Source organism: Metopolophium dirhodum, chromosome 4 (assembly GCF_019925205.1).
Source record: "Metopolophium dirhodum isolate CAU chromosome 4, ASM1992520v1, whole genome shotgun sequence".
NCBI classification, from domain to species: Eukaryota; Metazoa; Arthropoda; class Insecta; order Hemiptera; family Aphididae; genus Metopolophium; species Metopolophium dirhodum.
This window is the reverse complement of record NC_083563.1, coordinates 14,676,733-14,694,430: the sequence shown is the minus strand read 5'-3', so window position 1 is coordinate 14,694,430 and position 17,698 is coordinate 14,676,733. Positions and strand designations below refer to the sequence as shown.

General features: G+C 33.5%; 2 protein-coding genes across 2 annotated transcripts; one reads left to right on the top strand and one right to left on the bottom strand.

Annotated features, from left to right (window-relative positions):
• The first annotated feature begins 1,120 nt into the window (after positions 1–1,120).
• Positions 1,121–5,263, top strand: LOC132942359 (facilitated trehalose transporter Tret1-like). The gene is made up of 7 exons (XM_061010671.1): positions 1,121–1,462; positions 1,574–1,712; positions 3,035–3,170; positions 3,289–3,573; positions 3,654–4,036; positions 4,116–4,242; positions 4,507–5,263. The coding sequence occupies exons 1-7, from the start codon at positions 1,455–1,457 to the stop codon at positions 5,052–5,054; spliced, it is 1,626 nt and encodes a 541-aa protein (XP_060866654.1). The 5' UTR covers positions 1,121–1,454; the 3' UTR covers positions 5,055–5,263.
• A 5,047-nt stretch (positions 5,264–10,310) lies between these two features.
• On the bottom strand, positions 10,311–16,725 carry LOC132942360 (UDP-glycosyltransferase UGT4-like). The gene is made up of 5 exons (XM_061010672.1): positions 15,803–16,725; positions 12,841–13,427; positions 12,237–12,459; positions 11,940–12,159; positions 10,311–11,835 (listed from the first exon to the last, which is right to left on the bottom strand). Exons 1-5 carry the CDS (start codon positions 16,056–16,058, stop codon positions 11,577–11,579), a joined length of 1,545 nt encoding a protein of 514 aa, XP_060866655.1. The 5' UTR covers positions 16,059–16,725; the 3' UTR covers positions 10,311–11,576.
• Positions 16,726–17,698: the final 973 nt, after the last annotated feature.

The following is a 17,698-nucleotide window of genomic DNA, read 5'->3' as shown; positions in this document are numbered from 1 at the left end:
TTTTTCCATTTATTTTATACCAAAGAATATGTTCTAGGTAATACAAGAATTTTTTTCAGTTAAAATATATTATTTTTCAATATAATATTGTTAGGTAGGTATATACAATGTACATGTACGTATAGTGTAGGTATATGTGTAATGTGTATCTGTGTATTGATATGTAGGTGCAATATTATATCAGTTCATATTATTTTTATCTTAAAACATTTAAATATTATGTGTAGGTATAGATAAAAATTATATTAGTGAATCATGCACAAACGTGTATTACAATGGTTTTGTGGATTGACGCATACCTACTTATTATTTTCCATGTTATACTAAAAGCAAGTAGGTATTTTAAATTAAATTTTCCTTATCAATGATTGATCTGTAGATCGTAGCCGCTGGCGAGGATTGATGAAATCGGGGTGTCAATCATTTCAAGGTCGTTAACCTGTCTATATTACTAAGGGCTCGGCTTTCAAGGTATCACAAAAATACAATCTGCAACCAATACCACTCACAAGAGCAGCGAAAGGCAGTATTATAGCAGATAGCAGGACCTATATCTTCGGTGAGGGAGATCGGAAAGACATAATATATTTTACCGCACACTTAGTGATTGTTTAAAATGTACGAGTTACCTATATATGCGTACCATTTTTACAATAAAAACAATAATAACTATAATACTATTAGGAGCTGATACCAACTGAGCTAAGCCCGTATCTGGTATACGGAGTTCATATAGATAAATACAATATTAACATATAGTAATAACATATAAAATTCTTAAACAGGTAAAAATTTCACTTAATTTTCTAGATTCGATTGATACCAAGTTTGAGTTTGGGTTGAATCAGAAATTGTGACCCAGAGTTACTGCGACTATCGTGGCGGCGGAAAAACAAACGTTTGGACAACGATTGGGTATATATTATTATTATTATTATAACGGCGTAGCGTAGTTGCACGTGTGACGCACACAAGACAATACACACACTCTTATATATATTATAAATACATATTATATATATACACTCCGCCTGTCCGCCCCTATCTATAACAGCCTCCACCACTGCGCCGACGTTCTGTAGCAATAATATAATAATATATGATGTATGTTGCCACCGGTGGCGGCGTCAAGACCAGCCTCAACGTCGTATGTCGGGACGGCAGTCAAGTTTAAGTGCGCGCAGCGGCGATTACTTACGGCAGTGTGTCGAACGCCTCCGATGCGCAACGTTGCAGCTCCGGTCGAAAACAGATTTTTTCGAAATTACATTGATTTCGAGACATTGGTTTTCGTTTCTTGCAACAGGCGCGACATCGTGTATATCGCATTTTGTTGATTATTTTTCTTTTTTTTTTTATGAAATGGTCGACCGAATTTTTTGAAAAAGTTACATTCGAATCAGCGAGCGTCCTGCAGATATAATAATATAGCATTTGATTTATAGCGAATAAAAATGGCGATGTAAGTATTATAATATTATAACAAAACGAATGAAACGTGCAAATGACTGTTACGTATTTGCTTCGTTTCGTTTTTACCATCATCCCCCATTGTCACGTGTCGTTGTTGCAGTTCGGAAATGTGTAGCGCCGAGAATATTATGGGCTCCAAATTGATGATTTCCGTTAAAATGCCGAACAAGGACGAGCCGTTGTTGAAAGAAGACACACCTGAACCATCGAAACAGACTAAAGGCAGTTCGCTTAAACAGGTGTTTATTTTAATATTTATTATTATTATTATTACTATTATTACATTTATTTATCATAATTCAAGTGCAAAATTTAAAAATTCAAACTATGATGTTCGAGACTTCTTTTTTTGTCTGTCTTTCACTTTCTGTCTCTCTCACTAATCAGTAATTACGTACCATAATTTAACAAAAGTATTGTGACGATTATACAAAAAAGTAAATTTAAATTTATGCAACAACGACGCAACGTCTAAGACTTACCATCATTTCACCTTAATTTATACATATATTTTTGTGTACTATTGAGTTACATATATATATATATATTATATTTTTTCCACATCTAATGTGAAACCAATTTGGCGTGTTTAATATTCAGTTTACAAGCCACTATACTATACAATATTATCAAAATGAATACATAACGAAGAATAATATTTTTACATTAATGACACGCGAGAAAGATAAGAATAGTATTGTTTTTTTATGGCATCTGGCAGTTCAATTAAACGCTTGTAAACTTGTATTTCTTATAAAAAAAGGCCGACATTATTTTACAAATAACAATAAATGATGAACGATTGATGATCTTTTACAACACTGTACGCGCACTGAATGTTGACATATATATAGGTACGAACGTTATTGAAATAAATAATAATGATTATTATTGATTAATAAAAAACATTTCCTATGAGTACTTATATAGTTGTTTTGTTCAATAAAATGTTTATATTATGTTATAAAAATCTAAGTTACTAGGTATAGCAAATTGCTTTCAAAATACAAAACCTAAAATGACAATAACCTTAATAACGAATGCCAAAACAATAAAGATATCATTATATCGGTTATAAAAACTCGATAAGTACTATCGTCGCGGTATTAATTGCTCGAATCTCATATATTATAAAAGTCATTATAACGCGTAAATTGTTCAGAGCACCTATAAGAATATTTAATAGCTTATGCAATGCAATCATTAAATTATATTTAATTTTTAATATACAATATATACCTATAGGCTATAATCTATATATTATTATAGCCATACAATGGATAAAATATTGTGACTTATAATTGTAATGTAGCAAGTCTCGTACACCGTACAAACATTAATTGTATTTTTTTACTATAATAAGCTTGAAATTTAGAAAGTAAAATTTAGCCTTTGCAATAAAATTAAATTTAAATTTAACTAAAAACATAACATAATTGCACAGTTTAATATCTCGTGTACGATGACGTAATTAGTTGATTACTGCGTATCCATCATACGCGAACTATAACTTTAATTGCTGGCTGTGGCGCCATACTTGATGATAAAATCGCTATTTCAGATCCTTGTCGCCTTATCAGCCAACTGGGGCACCATAAACACTGGGCTCGTGTTCGGCTACACCGCCGTCAGCTTACCCCAACTTATGATGGCCGGGTCCAGGATTTCAATCGACAGACACCAAGCCTCTTGGATAGGTGAGTTCCGAATAGGTCAATATTTGACAGTCGCATCATTGATTGCATGATAATGATGACGATTATTGTGTTAATGATAATATTGATTAACATTAATAACGTCTAACTCTCATCGTAGCTAGCGTGTCGACAATCGGAACGCCGTGTGGATGCATACTGGCCAGCTACTTCACCGACCTGTTGGGCCGCAAGAAGACCTTAATCGCCTTACAGTTACCCGCTATCGTCGGATGGTTGATGGTGGGTTCCGCAACGACAGTCCAGTGGATTTACGTGGGAAGATTCCTGGTGGGCCTGAGTTCTGGCATGGTCGGCTCGCCGTCCCGTGTGTACACGTCTGAAGTGTCACAGCCGCACCTTCGTGGCATGTTGTCCGCGTTCGCATCCGTCGGAACGTCTTTGGGTGAGCAGCAATTGAGTTTTTATTTTTGTCGAGGAATTTTTCCGCATTGCATTAATAACTTGGTCATGAAAACGGTGCAGGCGTCATGTTGGAGTATTTGTTCGGTGCAGTATTAGACTGGGACACGTTGGCGTTGTTCAACGCCACGATGCCCGTGATCGCGCTGTTTTTGGCATTCTTCATACCAGAATCGCCGTCGTGGCTGATATCGTCCAAGAACGACGAGAATCGGTGCCGTGCCAGCCTAAGACGGGTACGAGACAGTAAGTGCGACGTGGACACCGAAGTCAACGACCTGCTCATGTTCTCCAGGGCAGGCGAGTCGACTTCGTTCAAGGAGAAGGTCCGACTCATCTGCCGGCCGACTGCGTACAAGCCGTTCGTGATCGTCTCCATCTATTTCCTGCTCAGCCAGTTTTCCGGACTGAACGTGGTCACGTTTTACGCGGTCGACGTTATACGGGTTAGTGTTGTTGCGCTAATTAGCGATGCCATATTATAATAATGTATTTGTCTTAACTTCACCGCTGTTATCTTTACAGGACTCGGGTTCTACTATCGACAAGTACGTGGCCACCGTCGTCCTGGGAATCATTCGGTTGGTATTCACCGTGCTTGGTTGCATGATGATGTGGCGACTGGGCCGGAAGCCTCTCTCCTACATATCCAGTGAGTATACGATCTGTTCAATCGAGCCAGGTGCCTGTCGTTCCGTGTCGAGCCGACGAGTCCCTCTTGTTTTTATTACAATTTAACGTTTTTCCAAGTCGTTGTGATTAATGACGATTGGTGAATTTATAGTTCCACTTGTATTATTATCGAGTCCCAAAAATCGTACGACACGACACACGGCGGGGCTTTGGGAATCCGGCTATTCACTAACCATGGTATAACGGTATCGGTATAGTGTATGTAATACGTTTTTATTTACAGGCGTGGGGTGCGGAATATCGATGCTGTGCTTTGCCGGCTACATGTACCAGAACGTCGCTTGGACGGCGGCTGGTCAGCCCGCCTCGGCCACTTGGTTCCCGATCATGAGCCTGTTCGTGTTCTACGCCTGTTCGACCATCGGCTATCTAATCGTGCCGTGGGTGATGATCGGCGAGGTGTTTCCCAGACAGATCCGGGGCATGCTCGGCGGCGTGGCCACGTGCGTCGGCCATTTCTCCATATTCATCGTGCTCCAGACGTACCCGCTCCTCCAGGAGTTGGTCGGCAAGTCCGGTACGTTCGCAGTGTACGGTGCCGTGTCTATACTCAGCACCATATTCTTCTACTACTTCTGCCCGGAAACGAAAAACAAGACGCTGCAGGAGATCGAGGAGTCGTTCTGCAATAAGAAGAAACCGAAAAGACCCGTAGTCCTCAACGTTAACGCTACAACCACAGCCTCCGTCCAATGCAACAAAAACAAAAAATTAGTGTTTCCCGATATCGTATTCAATTTGCCGAAACGTGAGACCAGTGTGATTGTGTGAAGACTCGACGACGGTTGTGTTAAACCGAACATCCCGATGATGAGGAAATATCGCCATCGATTAGTTCCTTTGAATATATTATTATATATATATATATTTTTATTTGTTTAACTATTTTTAATGATTTGATATCGTGTCCCGTTGCAATACATATAGCACGTGGTCGCGAATACCTGTTTAATATAATAATATTATTGTTAAAACTACGATTAAGTATTGTTTTCGAATTTTCGATGCTTTCATACGTCTGAAAGCTGTGATGATATTCATGGCATTTTTACTTTACCTACCATAATATTATTATTACTGTAGTATTAGACATTGACATTTATACCTTTATAGTTGTTTTTAAGACTGACTAAAAGTGAATTATTATAGTTTTAGAAAGTCAACTATGTATTTATTATACTATATGAATAATATATAGATAAATATAAACTTGATATATACATATATATATATATATATATATGTATATTTTATACATAATAATATTATGTATAAATTCAAATATATTAAAAATCATTTAATATATTATATATAATATAATATTTATATTCATTATAATTTTAAATTTGTATTATTCTCACCATGTTTATATTTCAAAGTCCGTTAGATTTAATTAAATTTGTATTTAAAATATTAGGTAACTAATCATTGTGAGTAAAATTAATAAAATATATTAAGTTATTGATATTATTGCATTTATTGTTTATAAAGTCTTGTGGATACAGTCATACAGTGTCTTAGGTTTTAAACATATATACTTACTACGTGATGTTAATAATAAGTTAATAACTACATAGTTGGACAAATTACAGTATAAGTATTAAGTACAAAAATGTACAATTTACAAACATAAATTAAATTAAAGTGGGAATATAATATGCCTATTTGGATTAACAAGTTTAGTGTGCTTAAAAATGATTTCAAAAAACATAAAAATGTAATTACATCGGCCAGAAAATATGTCATAAATGGTTACGCTGTAAGTCCAACGAATGAAGTTCATTCGTAATTTCGTTCAATAGTCTTTATCATCCAGTGAGACATTTCTTCTAATATTCTAATTCAATCACGGTTTTAGATAAATATTTATCTACAACATAAATTCAATATTGACTTTTGGCAAATATCTGAAGTCCAGTTCATTTTATTAAATATGCCATCTAGATTCTAAAAAATGGATTTGTATGCACTAAAATTAATCACAATGTGCCATACAATGTGCAGTAAAAATCGTGGAAATAAGCTATACAACTAATTAATAAAATGTAAACAATTAAACTGGCCAGATAATAGATAGATAGATTCGTAGCCGACAAATTGACAAAACGTATTATTAAAATTTTTCACTCGACAAAATTATATATTTTACACCCATAATAAATTTTGAATACAGTAGGTTTATATAATTTAATTTAATTTCAGTATGCAATATTTTTAGAATTTTGTCAAAATATGCAAAAAAAATTGTTATTATTCGCTTGAAACCATTACAATATGAATGGATTACTGACAATTTATAAAAATAAAAAACCATAGCACACTATTCGATAATTTTCCTTTAACAAGGATATGAATCATAAAATATATGTTTTTGTTAATTCAACGAAAACCTTACGAAAAATCGGTCACAAACATTTTAATAGTCTATCCCCAAAACATATTTAATTACGTTAAACAATATACAATAACATGAAAATCAACGCTCAATGTCCATACTCCATTGTCTCCTTTGTACAAACAACTGTACGCGCGAGATGGTAGTGAGACGTTTACCCATATATATTTTCTATTGTAAAATAATTTTGGTTTTTTACTTAGGAGGACGTCACACCCGCATGTGTTGCTTCGGTCTTACACACGTACGACATAGGCGTCTGAGTAGAACTCGCTCTGCAATTTTGGTTCTAGAATAAAATTACCTATTATAAAATTGAATCGTGACAATATTTCTGAGGCAAGCCTGTGGTTTATGCCCGCCGGGCGTTTATAAATAAAAATAAATATATAATTTAAATAATCCATGTAATGTATAAATATTATGAATCTATAACCGACAACGAAAAGTGAAACTTACGCACCGTAAAGTGTTTTAATTTTACACTTTAAAAACAATACTAAGAGAGTCGAGGTTTTATCCATAGCTGTCCGAAGGACCTCAAGTTGCAGTTGGACCGAGCTTTTATTTGTAATTACCTATCATAGATATTACTAAAACACTATAGTTAATACTAAACCATCACCTATTGGGTACAATACCATAGGCGAAAATTGGAGGGCTACGCCCCACCCTAAACACTTCCTAAATTTGTTTTAAGCTTATTGAGTATTATTACAGTAGGGATTCAGCTCTCTCCCCAAATCTAAAACACTATTTGCGTCCATGTTCAACTGTTCGTAGATAATAATCTCAACAATCAATCTCATGGAATTAAGTCGAATGATGAGAACTAGAGGAAACCCACTCCTTGAAACAACCACTAGTGAACCACTGCAGACTTTCAAAAGTCTAAAGCTGTAGTTTCAGTTAATTATAATAATTAAGTACGTACGTAATAATATCTTTGATGGCAGTGGGAACTGGGAGGATCTTCAAGAATACGTCAACAGCTGACAATTGGCAAAATTAGTAGCAGTGATGTAGTCGTAATTTTTTTACTTAGTATACGTTTTAATGTGCTTGATATGTAAACGTGGGGGGCTTCTCCCCCTCCCACCAATCACTATATATACTACGCTATTACTAATGATATATTTATAATTACATACACTTTACTACTACCTTACCGCAATTGAGTCTCTATAGTTTACAATCATACTCCTAAAATATATGATTATACATTTAAATTGTTTATGATTACCTATGTTAATTTCTTAACCCCCCTATCCCCATTCCCCACTTCTTTTTAAGTCAAAAAACCTAAATATTTATTAATATTTATAGTCTTAAATGTATACTCGGTAGTATATAAATTAGGTATCACAACTTTGAATGATTAAAAATAAATGAAAACATCATTTTTTGTAGATCAATTGTCATATTTATGTAATTATTGTGTGACACAGTGTAGGTACATAAAATAATATTTTTTGACAAAATTATTTTCAGTAATGCATGTGACCGTGAATCTCGGCGTCGGCTATCGTTATAGATAAGCTTATAATTTTAGACGTATGATATATACGTTATATCTATATTATAATAAATATAGATCCATGCAATGAAGTTAAAAATAGATGTGTAAAATGTAAAAATAATAATAGTTCCTAATGAACATGATCACAAGGAAATATGTTTGGTATTATTGGTTATTCGTTAATACTATTTATATTATTGATTTATAGCTATGCAGTATACCCGTATACCTGCGTATCACAAATTATATTATAAGTATACGCATCAACCAAAAACTGGAGAAGTCGTTATACGCCGTATACCCGCGTATACGCCCCACTACACCACTGAATTTACTAGTCATGTTTCGTACAAGACGCACTTTCGGAAATTATAAATCGATGGTACCCAAAATACTTAGATCCAATGATGTTAATGTAACCTGTAGTGGCGTAAATAGTGTTTGAAATTTGGGGGGGGGGGTTGAAGCTCAGATCAATACATGAACTTTTACGACGCTTTTAAATTATAGTAGTGAAATCATTAGTTTTTGGAGGGGGGCTAAAGCCTCCCAGCCCCCCCCCCCCCTATCTGCGCCTATGAATTTAACATAATATTATATAATATATACACAGTCACACACTGTACAAAATATGATCGTTTGTTTACAGATTGTATTAATATTTAGTTTATACTGTACTTGTACTCATAAGTCGAATTAGGATTTAATATGTGAACCTAATTGTGTTCTAAATTATTTTTTTATAAACACTTACACAAAAATATATGCAATTATTTATACAAGCATAATAATTTAATAGGAATTCAAATATTCGATGTGAATTTTAGTAAACAATGTTTGACTTATCTTCATCTATTTGGTGCGTAAGTAAGCTTTTATTCCTAAGAGAAATATTTCTGAAACTCTCGTTATTAGATTCTGAGCGAAGCGATAAATGTATTGATTTTACAATTATGTGTGTTTTTTTTTGTTTTTGTTTTTTGTTGTCTGTCATCACTCATCACCTTTTAGGACAGTAAAAGTGCTTGGATTTTCTTCAACAGTAACTTTTCTGATAGGAAAGTGAATCTAGTTGGTACTTTTTTTTTTTTGGGGGGGGGGATCAAAAGTAAAAATTTCCTAGTAGTTTTTAAAAGCGCCGTGAAAAACAAAAGAAAAATTAAGGAAAAACTAGAATTTTTACGTAAAACTGTTTTTGAGAAAATCGATTTTAGTTTTTGGTGCAACTCCAAAACAAATGACCGTAGGTACATGAAATTTTGACTGAATGATTATATTTTTATTTTCTATACACCATAAAATTTTCCAAATATTTTGACTTATTTTGAGCTGTTTACGGACATTGTCAGTTTTCAATTTTTTTAGTTTTTTTTCTATAAAAATCAATAAAATTTTATTTGTTTTGTAAAAAAGCGTGAAAATTTAATGCAAGGCTCCTGATAAAATGTTACAATACCAGTTGAAAAATATTGAAAATACATAAGCACAAATTTTTTTTATAAGCATTTAAAGTTCAAATTTTGATAAAATTTATCAAATTTAAAATTTAATAATTATTTTGTAGTTAAAAATTTATAAAATGTTTAACTTTTATAGCTAAGGATTGAAAATTGAAAACAAGGCTCCACATAAATAGGTTATATATAAATTACTTTATTCACAATAATATCATCAAATATACTTGGTAATATCATAGGCTGACTGACTGTTTTCGCTCAGAATAGTTTTTTTTATACAATGATATTATATCATTGAATTCAAATTTAATACCATCCATTACAGTGACCCACTTGTAACCTACTGTACAGCAGAGCGACATACACTTACCCACCTTTTTTTATTTGAATTATTTGAGTTTCATACCATAATGTCCACATTAAAACTAAAATAAAATTAACAAAACAAATAAAGCAACATGAATTAAATAAATCAAATAAAGACTTTGGATGTTTGATTTGAATAAACAGATATTATACATTTATACAATCAAATAAGTAAAATGACTGACAAATAATATAAATGATTAATAAGTACCAAGGTATAATGTAACTTACTAAGGTTTTTTTTTAAAAAAATAATGGATACCTACTTACATAAGAAAAATAACTTAATATATATGTACACGTCATTATATTATAGTATATAGTATATACGTACAAAAATAAGTGTTAGTATTGATGTAAAAATAACATAAAATATAGTTATTTATAAGTTGTAACTTATAAAGTACCTATAAGCTTTATAATTATTATTAATTTAAATTAATATTATTTTAAAATAAAATGATTACCCATCACAACTGTTTATTCACATATGTGGACGGCTACTAGATAAACTAGCCGAGGCATGAATTGAAATATAAAAATAAATACATCATATTTTAATATATTATATTTTTTTATTCGTGCGGACGATAATAATGGCTGTGATGATATATAATCGGCGTTGTTATTAACTTTACTTAGCTCGGAAACAAAACTATCAGTTTCCGCTGCTCACTTTCATCACTAGATGTGACTGCCACGTATGTTTTATTTTTTAATTCGACATTCAGATTTCTTTTTTCGGGGGTTTTTCCCTTGTTAACCTAACTGGACCATGGCACTATTTAGGATCAATTATTAAAGACACCCGACAAGGCACTGAGTAGAAACAAAAATCAAAAGATTTAAAATTAATATCAAAGGATCGATCAAAACTATTGTATTGAGTATAATAAATAATAACAATATGAATCTATAATAGATACATAGTAATATTTTAGGTTCAATAGTTAAAAAAACAGAATATATATTTATAATTTCACTCATATGTCTATTATAATTTATATGTAGATAGGTACATTAAATCATTTAATAATAATTTATTATTTTATGTCAATTTTTTTTTTTTTATTGATCTTAATTCTTAAGCATCGAAAACTATGTTCATTGGAATTTTGTAGGGGGTTATGGCTGGTTGAGGAACAAGTGTATCTAGAACGAGGATTCGTCACTAAAATCGGGGTGGTCACCCATCCGGGAACTGAAGACGCCGGCCGATGCTTGACCTCACGTTAGTGGTTGAGGCCAACCACCGAGCTACACCAGCCCCCAAATTATTATTTTTTTTTAATAACTACTATAAGTTATTAATGAGGGGGGAAATGTATTTAATGTAAAATCTAAGGCTAAATAAAATCCGTAGTTAAATAAACTTTTTATGAATATAAACGTTCACTTATAGAACGCCATCATCGGCATTCACCCTTATAAGTTATAATTTATAATAAAGCTAGAAAACATTGAAATGTATTAAACTATCGTATCTTTCAAATGTATGAATAAAGTCGACGTGGAAGAATTATTTTACTCCACAAAATGTAATTAATTTTTTAGATTTAGTCAGCTTTGCATTTTGATGAAACTTTAACTATTCCACGGTAACCCAACCAAGCAACAATTGCTGTCGGTAAAAGTAAAAATAATGTGACATCAAACAAAAAGTACTGCGCAGTGTTTAGTCCTATAGATCCAGCTTTTAGGTATTGAGCTCCATCGTTCCGAATGACGTACTCTATCCAGTATATTGCTCGATCTAAAGGTTTCATCGGTTGATCTCTGAACACCTGACTCTGAATCGTTGCCTTATCCTTAAACCTGGTTAACGAAATAGGAAAATTAAACGCAATTTATGTTTTATACGATATTATATAACTATTGTGTGTGATGCGTCAATACTCTAAATAATATATTATACATACGCCGGATTTGATATTACTTCTTCGACAGCGTTTCCAAATGATTCTTCGGTTAGTTGATCAAAAGTTATCAATTTTCCATAGCCAATTTTCTCGACCAGTTTCATGTTCGAAAGTTGATCAGCAAAAAATGGTATTCCAATCACGGGTTTTTCGTTGTACACAGCTTCCTCGATACTATGCAAACCCCCATGAGTAATAAAAAGTTTCACGTTTGGATGAGCTGTATACATAAAGTTACAAAATATATCTTACATTTTTATTTATATTCTCAATTAAATTCAAATACCGAATTATTACCTAAAATATCATTCTGAGGCAACCACGAACCGACCTTTACATTTTGTGGCAATTTTATACTTTTATCTGGTACCCATTTTATAATCACTTTTTGCTTTAAACGACTGATGGCATTGAGAAAACTACTCAGTTTTTCTTTTGGTAAATTCGATAAATTGACGATCGAACCAAAAGAAAAATATATGACACCGTTAGAAGCTGAATCAATATAATCTTGTAAATCCTAAAAAATATAATTTTTGGATTAGTAATGGAATCAAAAATCAATATTAAACTATACTCTATTCACATTAAGAAGGAACCTCGGCGGCGACCAGTTTTCGTCGGACGGGGGTCAGGCAACACCTGTTTGTCACCCCCACCGATCAACCATGTGTGTGATTAAGCCACGCCCCTGTTGGCACAAATCGGCCGCCGAGGTTCCTTCTTAATGCGAATGGAGCATACATATTATTTTGATTTTTGAAGACAATTAAAAATTATTGATATTAATAATTATTAAATATTTTGAGTGAGCAAGTGAGTTGAATACACGAACAGGTTTAACATTATAAATGATGTATTTTACGATGATTATTTCTATCAAATTATAATTAGGGCTCACTTTGGGTAACGGTTTCGGTTCTTTGAGATGCATTCCTCCTACTTCGACGACGCCCTGTAAATACGGTCGACACACTCCCACCGCGTGGTAAGCATTCATCAGCGTCAGTGACACGTTGTTCAGCATTTGCTCGAGCGTCGGTCTCGACTCCGAACCAACGTATGTGAAGTGCTTGCTCATTTTCGCCTTCATCATCGGCATATACAGGTAGTCCTCCACGAACATTTGTACAAATCCGACGATAGTGTTCTTTAAACGGCCCGTGAAACTCATGTCGTCCGTCACGCCTATGCAGCAATCCGGCACATACGAAAATGTCGAAGGTAAATGCAGCCATCGGCTGACACTGACCCAAACCATTCCCGGCGACAAGTTGACGACGGGAGCGTTGTACTTGTGACCGATGGCCACGGTGTATTCTTGGAGGAACGATTCGACAATGACCAAATCGAACGAGTTGTCCTCCGACCGCAAGAAGTCTATCAAATTCGCGTGCTCCATTTGGGCCGACAAGAGATTGGCGAAAAACCATCTGTTAGTCACTGTCATTAAGAAATTGATGTTGATCAACTGCATCACGTCGATTTCTGCAACAGCGTGGGGTGGATAAAAATAATCAAAAATAATAAAATATATAATCGGTCGTTACGCTAACGGTTGGCGCAATGTAATAAATAAAAAAAAACTGGGAACTCGCCCATGTTGCATATTATAGTAGGTTTGAATATCCACACTGCATGTAGTCATGTAGATAATATATGGTATATCTTGTTTATGTCTTGTAAATTTAATAGATTCATGGCTACGCTCAGAATCTAAAAAAGTATAATGGGGTTGCTATAATAACCTAATTATATTAATCATCGTTTGCTAGCAATCTAGGAACTTTATAACATTAATTTCATCTTTGTTAAGTTTGGTTGTCAGGAAAACTGTAACGTGTAAACGGTCAGAAATATGCAATAATATGTTAGGCTCCACACGATGACGTCACGATAACGCTCTCCGTATGTCGCACAAAATTATAAAATAACCCCCAGCCATAAGACATATAATACATGTGAAAAGTACCTCGACACGGTAAAATGGGTGTGTTTCATGCGAATTCATTAATATGATCGTAGTTTGTATGAAAAACGATTCTAAGTGAAGACCGACAATATTTAAACTCAAACGCTTATCAAAACACAATAAATACCTACTAATAATATTTACTTTATATATTATTAAATTACTGTACAATTGTTGAGTAAACAAGCTTGTGTTACGAATTACCATGCCTATAATGCAGATTTCAAACGATTATTATTTTTTGTACGAAACATATTACTCATATATTATTTTGTCTATTGTACATTCGTACCGATCAAACTACTAAAGCGATAACATTTCTGAAAATAAAATTAAAATATGTTTTTAGAAGTCTAATTGGATAAATATATTTATTGGTATGATTAACTAGAATATCGTCAAAAAGTACGTTAGTAGATACTTATTCTTTTAATTCAGTAATTTCAACTAATTTTTGCCAAAATCATCGCATATAGTATGAATTTTAATAGGTAGGTACCGTTGTGAATAGATTCGTAGTATTAATAGGTAGTTTTAAATAAATCTAAAAAAAATTTTGATCTAAATATGATTATTTCTTTGTGAATTAGAATAAAATAAAAAATACAAAATCGATCGCATCCTATCAAAACTGGTGTTGGATATAAATATCTGTTTTTATTAGTTATATAGAAATACCTATTTTTATAGGCAACAAAACTTACTTTGAACTCTTAAAGTACAAATTAGGAATGAAAAATACAATTTTTTTATGGTAATAATCTTACTAAATCGTGATTACAGGCATAAAAAAAATGTAAACACCCACACATTTGCACGCGCATGATTCTAAAACTGATGTATTTCTCGCTCAATAAAGAATCTCAAAGCGGTAAAACGGGAATATTTACAGGACACCAGTTTTTTGTTGATATTCAGAAAAGAATGACCGTAGAGACTTTCAATACCTATTAATTCAATAATTATATTATTATCGTTTACTATACACAATAAAACTCTCAATATATCAGAACAAATTTTAAATTATTTACTATAGTCTATAGGTACCTTGTACCTACTTGACATTTTTAATTGTAGTATTGCGTGTCCATTGCACAGTGCATATTGGCATGTGGCAAACTGTCACGCGTGGGATCGTTTTATTTTCGTTTAAATAGTAGGTACTAACATTGATTAAGAGTACTAGTATTTACGTCGATAATTTATTTAGGAGCAAATTGTCTGCTTATACAAAACGTAAGGATGATGTAGACACGTACAGAAAACTAAAAAGTATACATCGTCGTAAGACCAATGAGACACTCTCCGTCACGCTCAGAATCTAAAACAACATAGACACCTAATAATATAATTTAAAAACCTATACAAACTTGGCTGTTACCATAATATACCTGCAGGGTACCATTTACCTAGCAAAGAATGGGGCCACCCTCGATCGAATCCGGACTGGACACATGGGACATACGGATATCTGATGTACGCAAATGGGGCCTATTTTCTATATATACCACAGAGTGCAGGCACATACCACCTAACTATTCCACACAATATAGAACATGCGAGTGCTCAAGTCACAAATTCAATGGGGCACCTGAGGACTTTGTAAATGCAACCCCTAACGCAATCCAGTGGATACGGAACACTGCTATCGACCCATATCAATAATATTATGTACAGCACATTTTTACGTACTCTAAAATCCTATGTATTTACTGTTATATACCGGCATTATTTTTCTATAATCGATACTACCAATATTAATCTTATATATTGTTATGTTTTTAGTTTATAGTCTATAATAATACTATCATTAGGTACCTACTTTATGAGCCATACGAACAAATAAATAAAGCGTAATAATATTTACTATATTTAGGTATATTATGCTCACCGGGAAGACCTTGTACCGGCGTCACGTCCACGTCGGTGTAGTTCGGGACGCGTCGGTTCGCCAGCGGGAACGAACTGACCACGGTGACGTTGTGGCCCCGGCGGGCCAACTCCTCAAACATCGGCTGGAACCCGCCGAAGTGGCTTTTCATCGGCATTGGCATGAACGCCAATATGTTCGCGGCGAGCGCAGCGGGCGGCGACAAGACCGTCGGCAGCAGCAACAGCGGCAGTAGCCGCGGGACGGCCGAGAACATGACGAAATACAATATAATATAATTATATTTTTAATTATGATATATTATTTTGTATCGTTGTCATTTGATTTGGATTCTTATCAGATTTATATTTTTGTCGCGGCCGCGAGTGTCTCAGTGAAATCTTCGTCTGTTCGACGCGACGTCGATGTCCAACTGCGGCGCGAGACCGCGAGTCCGGTCGGACGAACATAATATAATAAGAAAAATAATAACAGTGTGTGCGCTTAGGCACACGGTCGTGACGGTGTTGAATGAATGAATGATGATGATAAAAAATAATAATATTTTGCGTTTGGGTTGGAGTGGAATCACTAGCAGCGCTGGTACGACGTATCATAATACACGAATGCTCGTCCGGTTTGTTGTAAGCGGGTACAACAGTAGTAATATTGAAGATAATAATGAAACTTCAGACTTGATTATACCTAGATAACTACAGTAGTATATTATATACCTACCAATTAACAAGCTTGGTCAGCCTTGTTTACAACAGCTGTACGGCCTGTACGAATGACCTTCGACCACTTCCGTATAAGACACTCGTTGTATTATTATATAACATTTATTATGCTGATCTGCGGTTTCAGTAATTCGGTCGGACCACTCGGACATTATATATCAGTTGTCGATACAAGCTCGCAGTTAGAATATTCCGATTTCAGTACATCGTCATCACGCCATTGTCTAGAATCCAAAAGAATAAAGGAGGAATGGTACATATTATTATCGTCATAACTTATAACTTTAAGGAAACTTCATTGTGACTTGAGAGATTTATAAATATATAATATTATTATGTCTTAATTTAAGTATAGTTACCTACTAATAATTTTAATACAAATCCCTGTTATAACTTATTATTGACGTATTATCGTGACAGCGGTGCAGTGCAACTAAGGTATACGTGCAAGTTCTGAGAATGAAATCTTAATCATCATTCATCACAATACATAGAATAGACATCAATGGAACATAAGTCATAACGAATCAAAAACCCAAACCGGAACTGAACATTTTAAAAGCCCGATCTTAAAACCCATACCAAAACCTGAGAACTCCAAAAACCATTTTCAAAACCGAAACTATAAAACTCTGTGAATACCTAATTTATCCAAAAGGTATTATTTGTTGACTATAATAAACAAAAATATCAAATGAATAAATATAAGTCTTGTAAATATATTATAACTTATAAGTGTAACATAAGTCGTAAAAGTATCCATTATATATAATACACTATATATTATATTCTATATTCTGGAACACAGTTGTTAAATTATTATTTAAATCTATAATCTATTAGAATGTTAGTTTAACAATGAATATAATACTTACTAGAAAAACTACTTTTTAAGAGTATTCAAATACAGATACCTGTTTTGAAAAGTATGTAAAATACGCGTACTCAAGTGATTAAAAAGTATTTGAATACTTTTGCTCAAGTAGGTACTTAATGAGAATTTATCATAGCTGATCTGAGTTCCAAAATTAAACTTTAGATTTACAGTTTTTTTAAAAATACTTGAAATCCTAACTTCATGAATATTAGTCTTATCGACTTGAAGTCTTTAAGATACAACGCAGTCAAGCCTTTTAAATTGTTTAATATATTTTTCAAATTCGTATTATATCGAAAA

Excerpts from the sequence above, each read along its gene's own strand:
- LOC132942360 (XM_061010672.1), bottom strand. The coding sequence starts at position 16,058 with ATGTTCTCGGCCGTCCCGCGGCTACTGCCGCTGTTGCTGCTGCCGACG. Across the intron at positions 13,428-15,802 it reads GCCGGTACAAGGTCTTCCCG|AAATCGACGTGATGCAGTTG; the intron begins GTGAGCATAATA and ends ACGCTGTTGCAG. Across the intron at positions 12,460-12,840 it reads AACCGAAACCGTTACCCAAA|GATTTACAAGATTATATTGA; the intron begins GTGAGCCCTAAT and ends TATATTTTTTAG.
- LOC132942359 (XM_061010671.1), top strand. Across the intron at positions 3,171-3,288 it reads ACACCAAGCCTCTTGGATAG|CTAGCGTGTCGACAATCGGA; the intron begins GTGAGTTCCGAA and ends CTCTCATCGTAG. Across the intron at positions 4,037-4,115 it reads ACGCGGTCGACGTTATACGG|GACTCGGGTTCTACTATCGA; the intron begins GTTAGTGTTGTT and ends TTATCTTTACAG.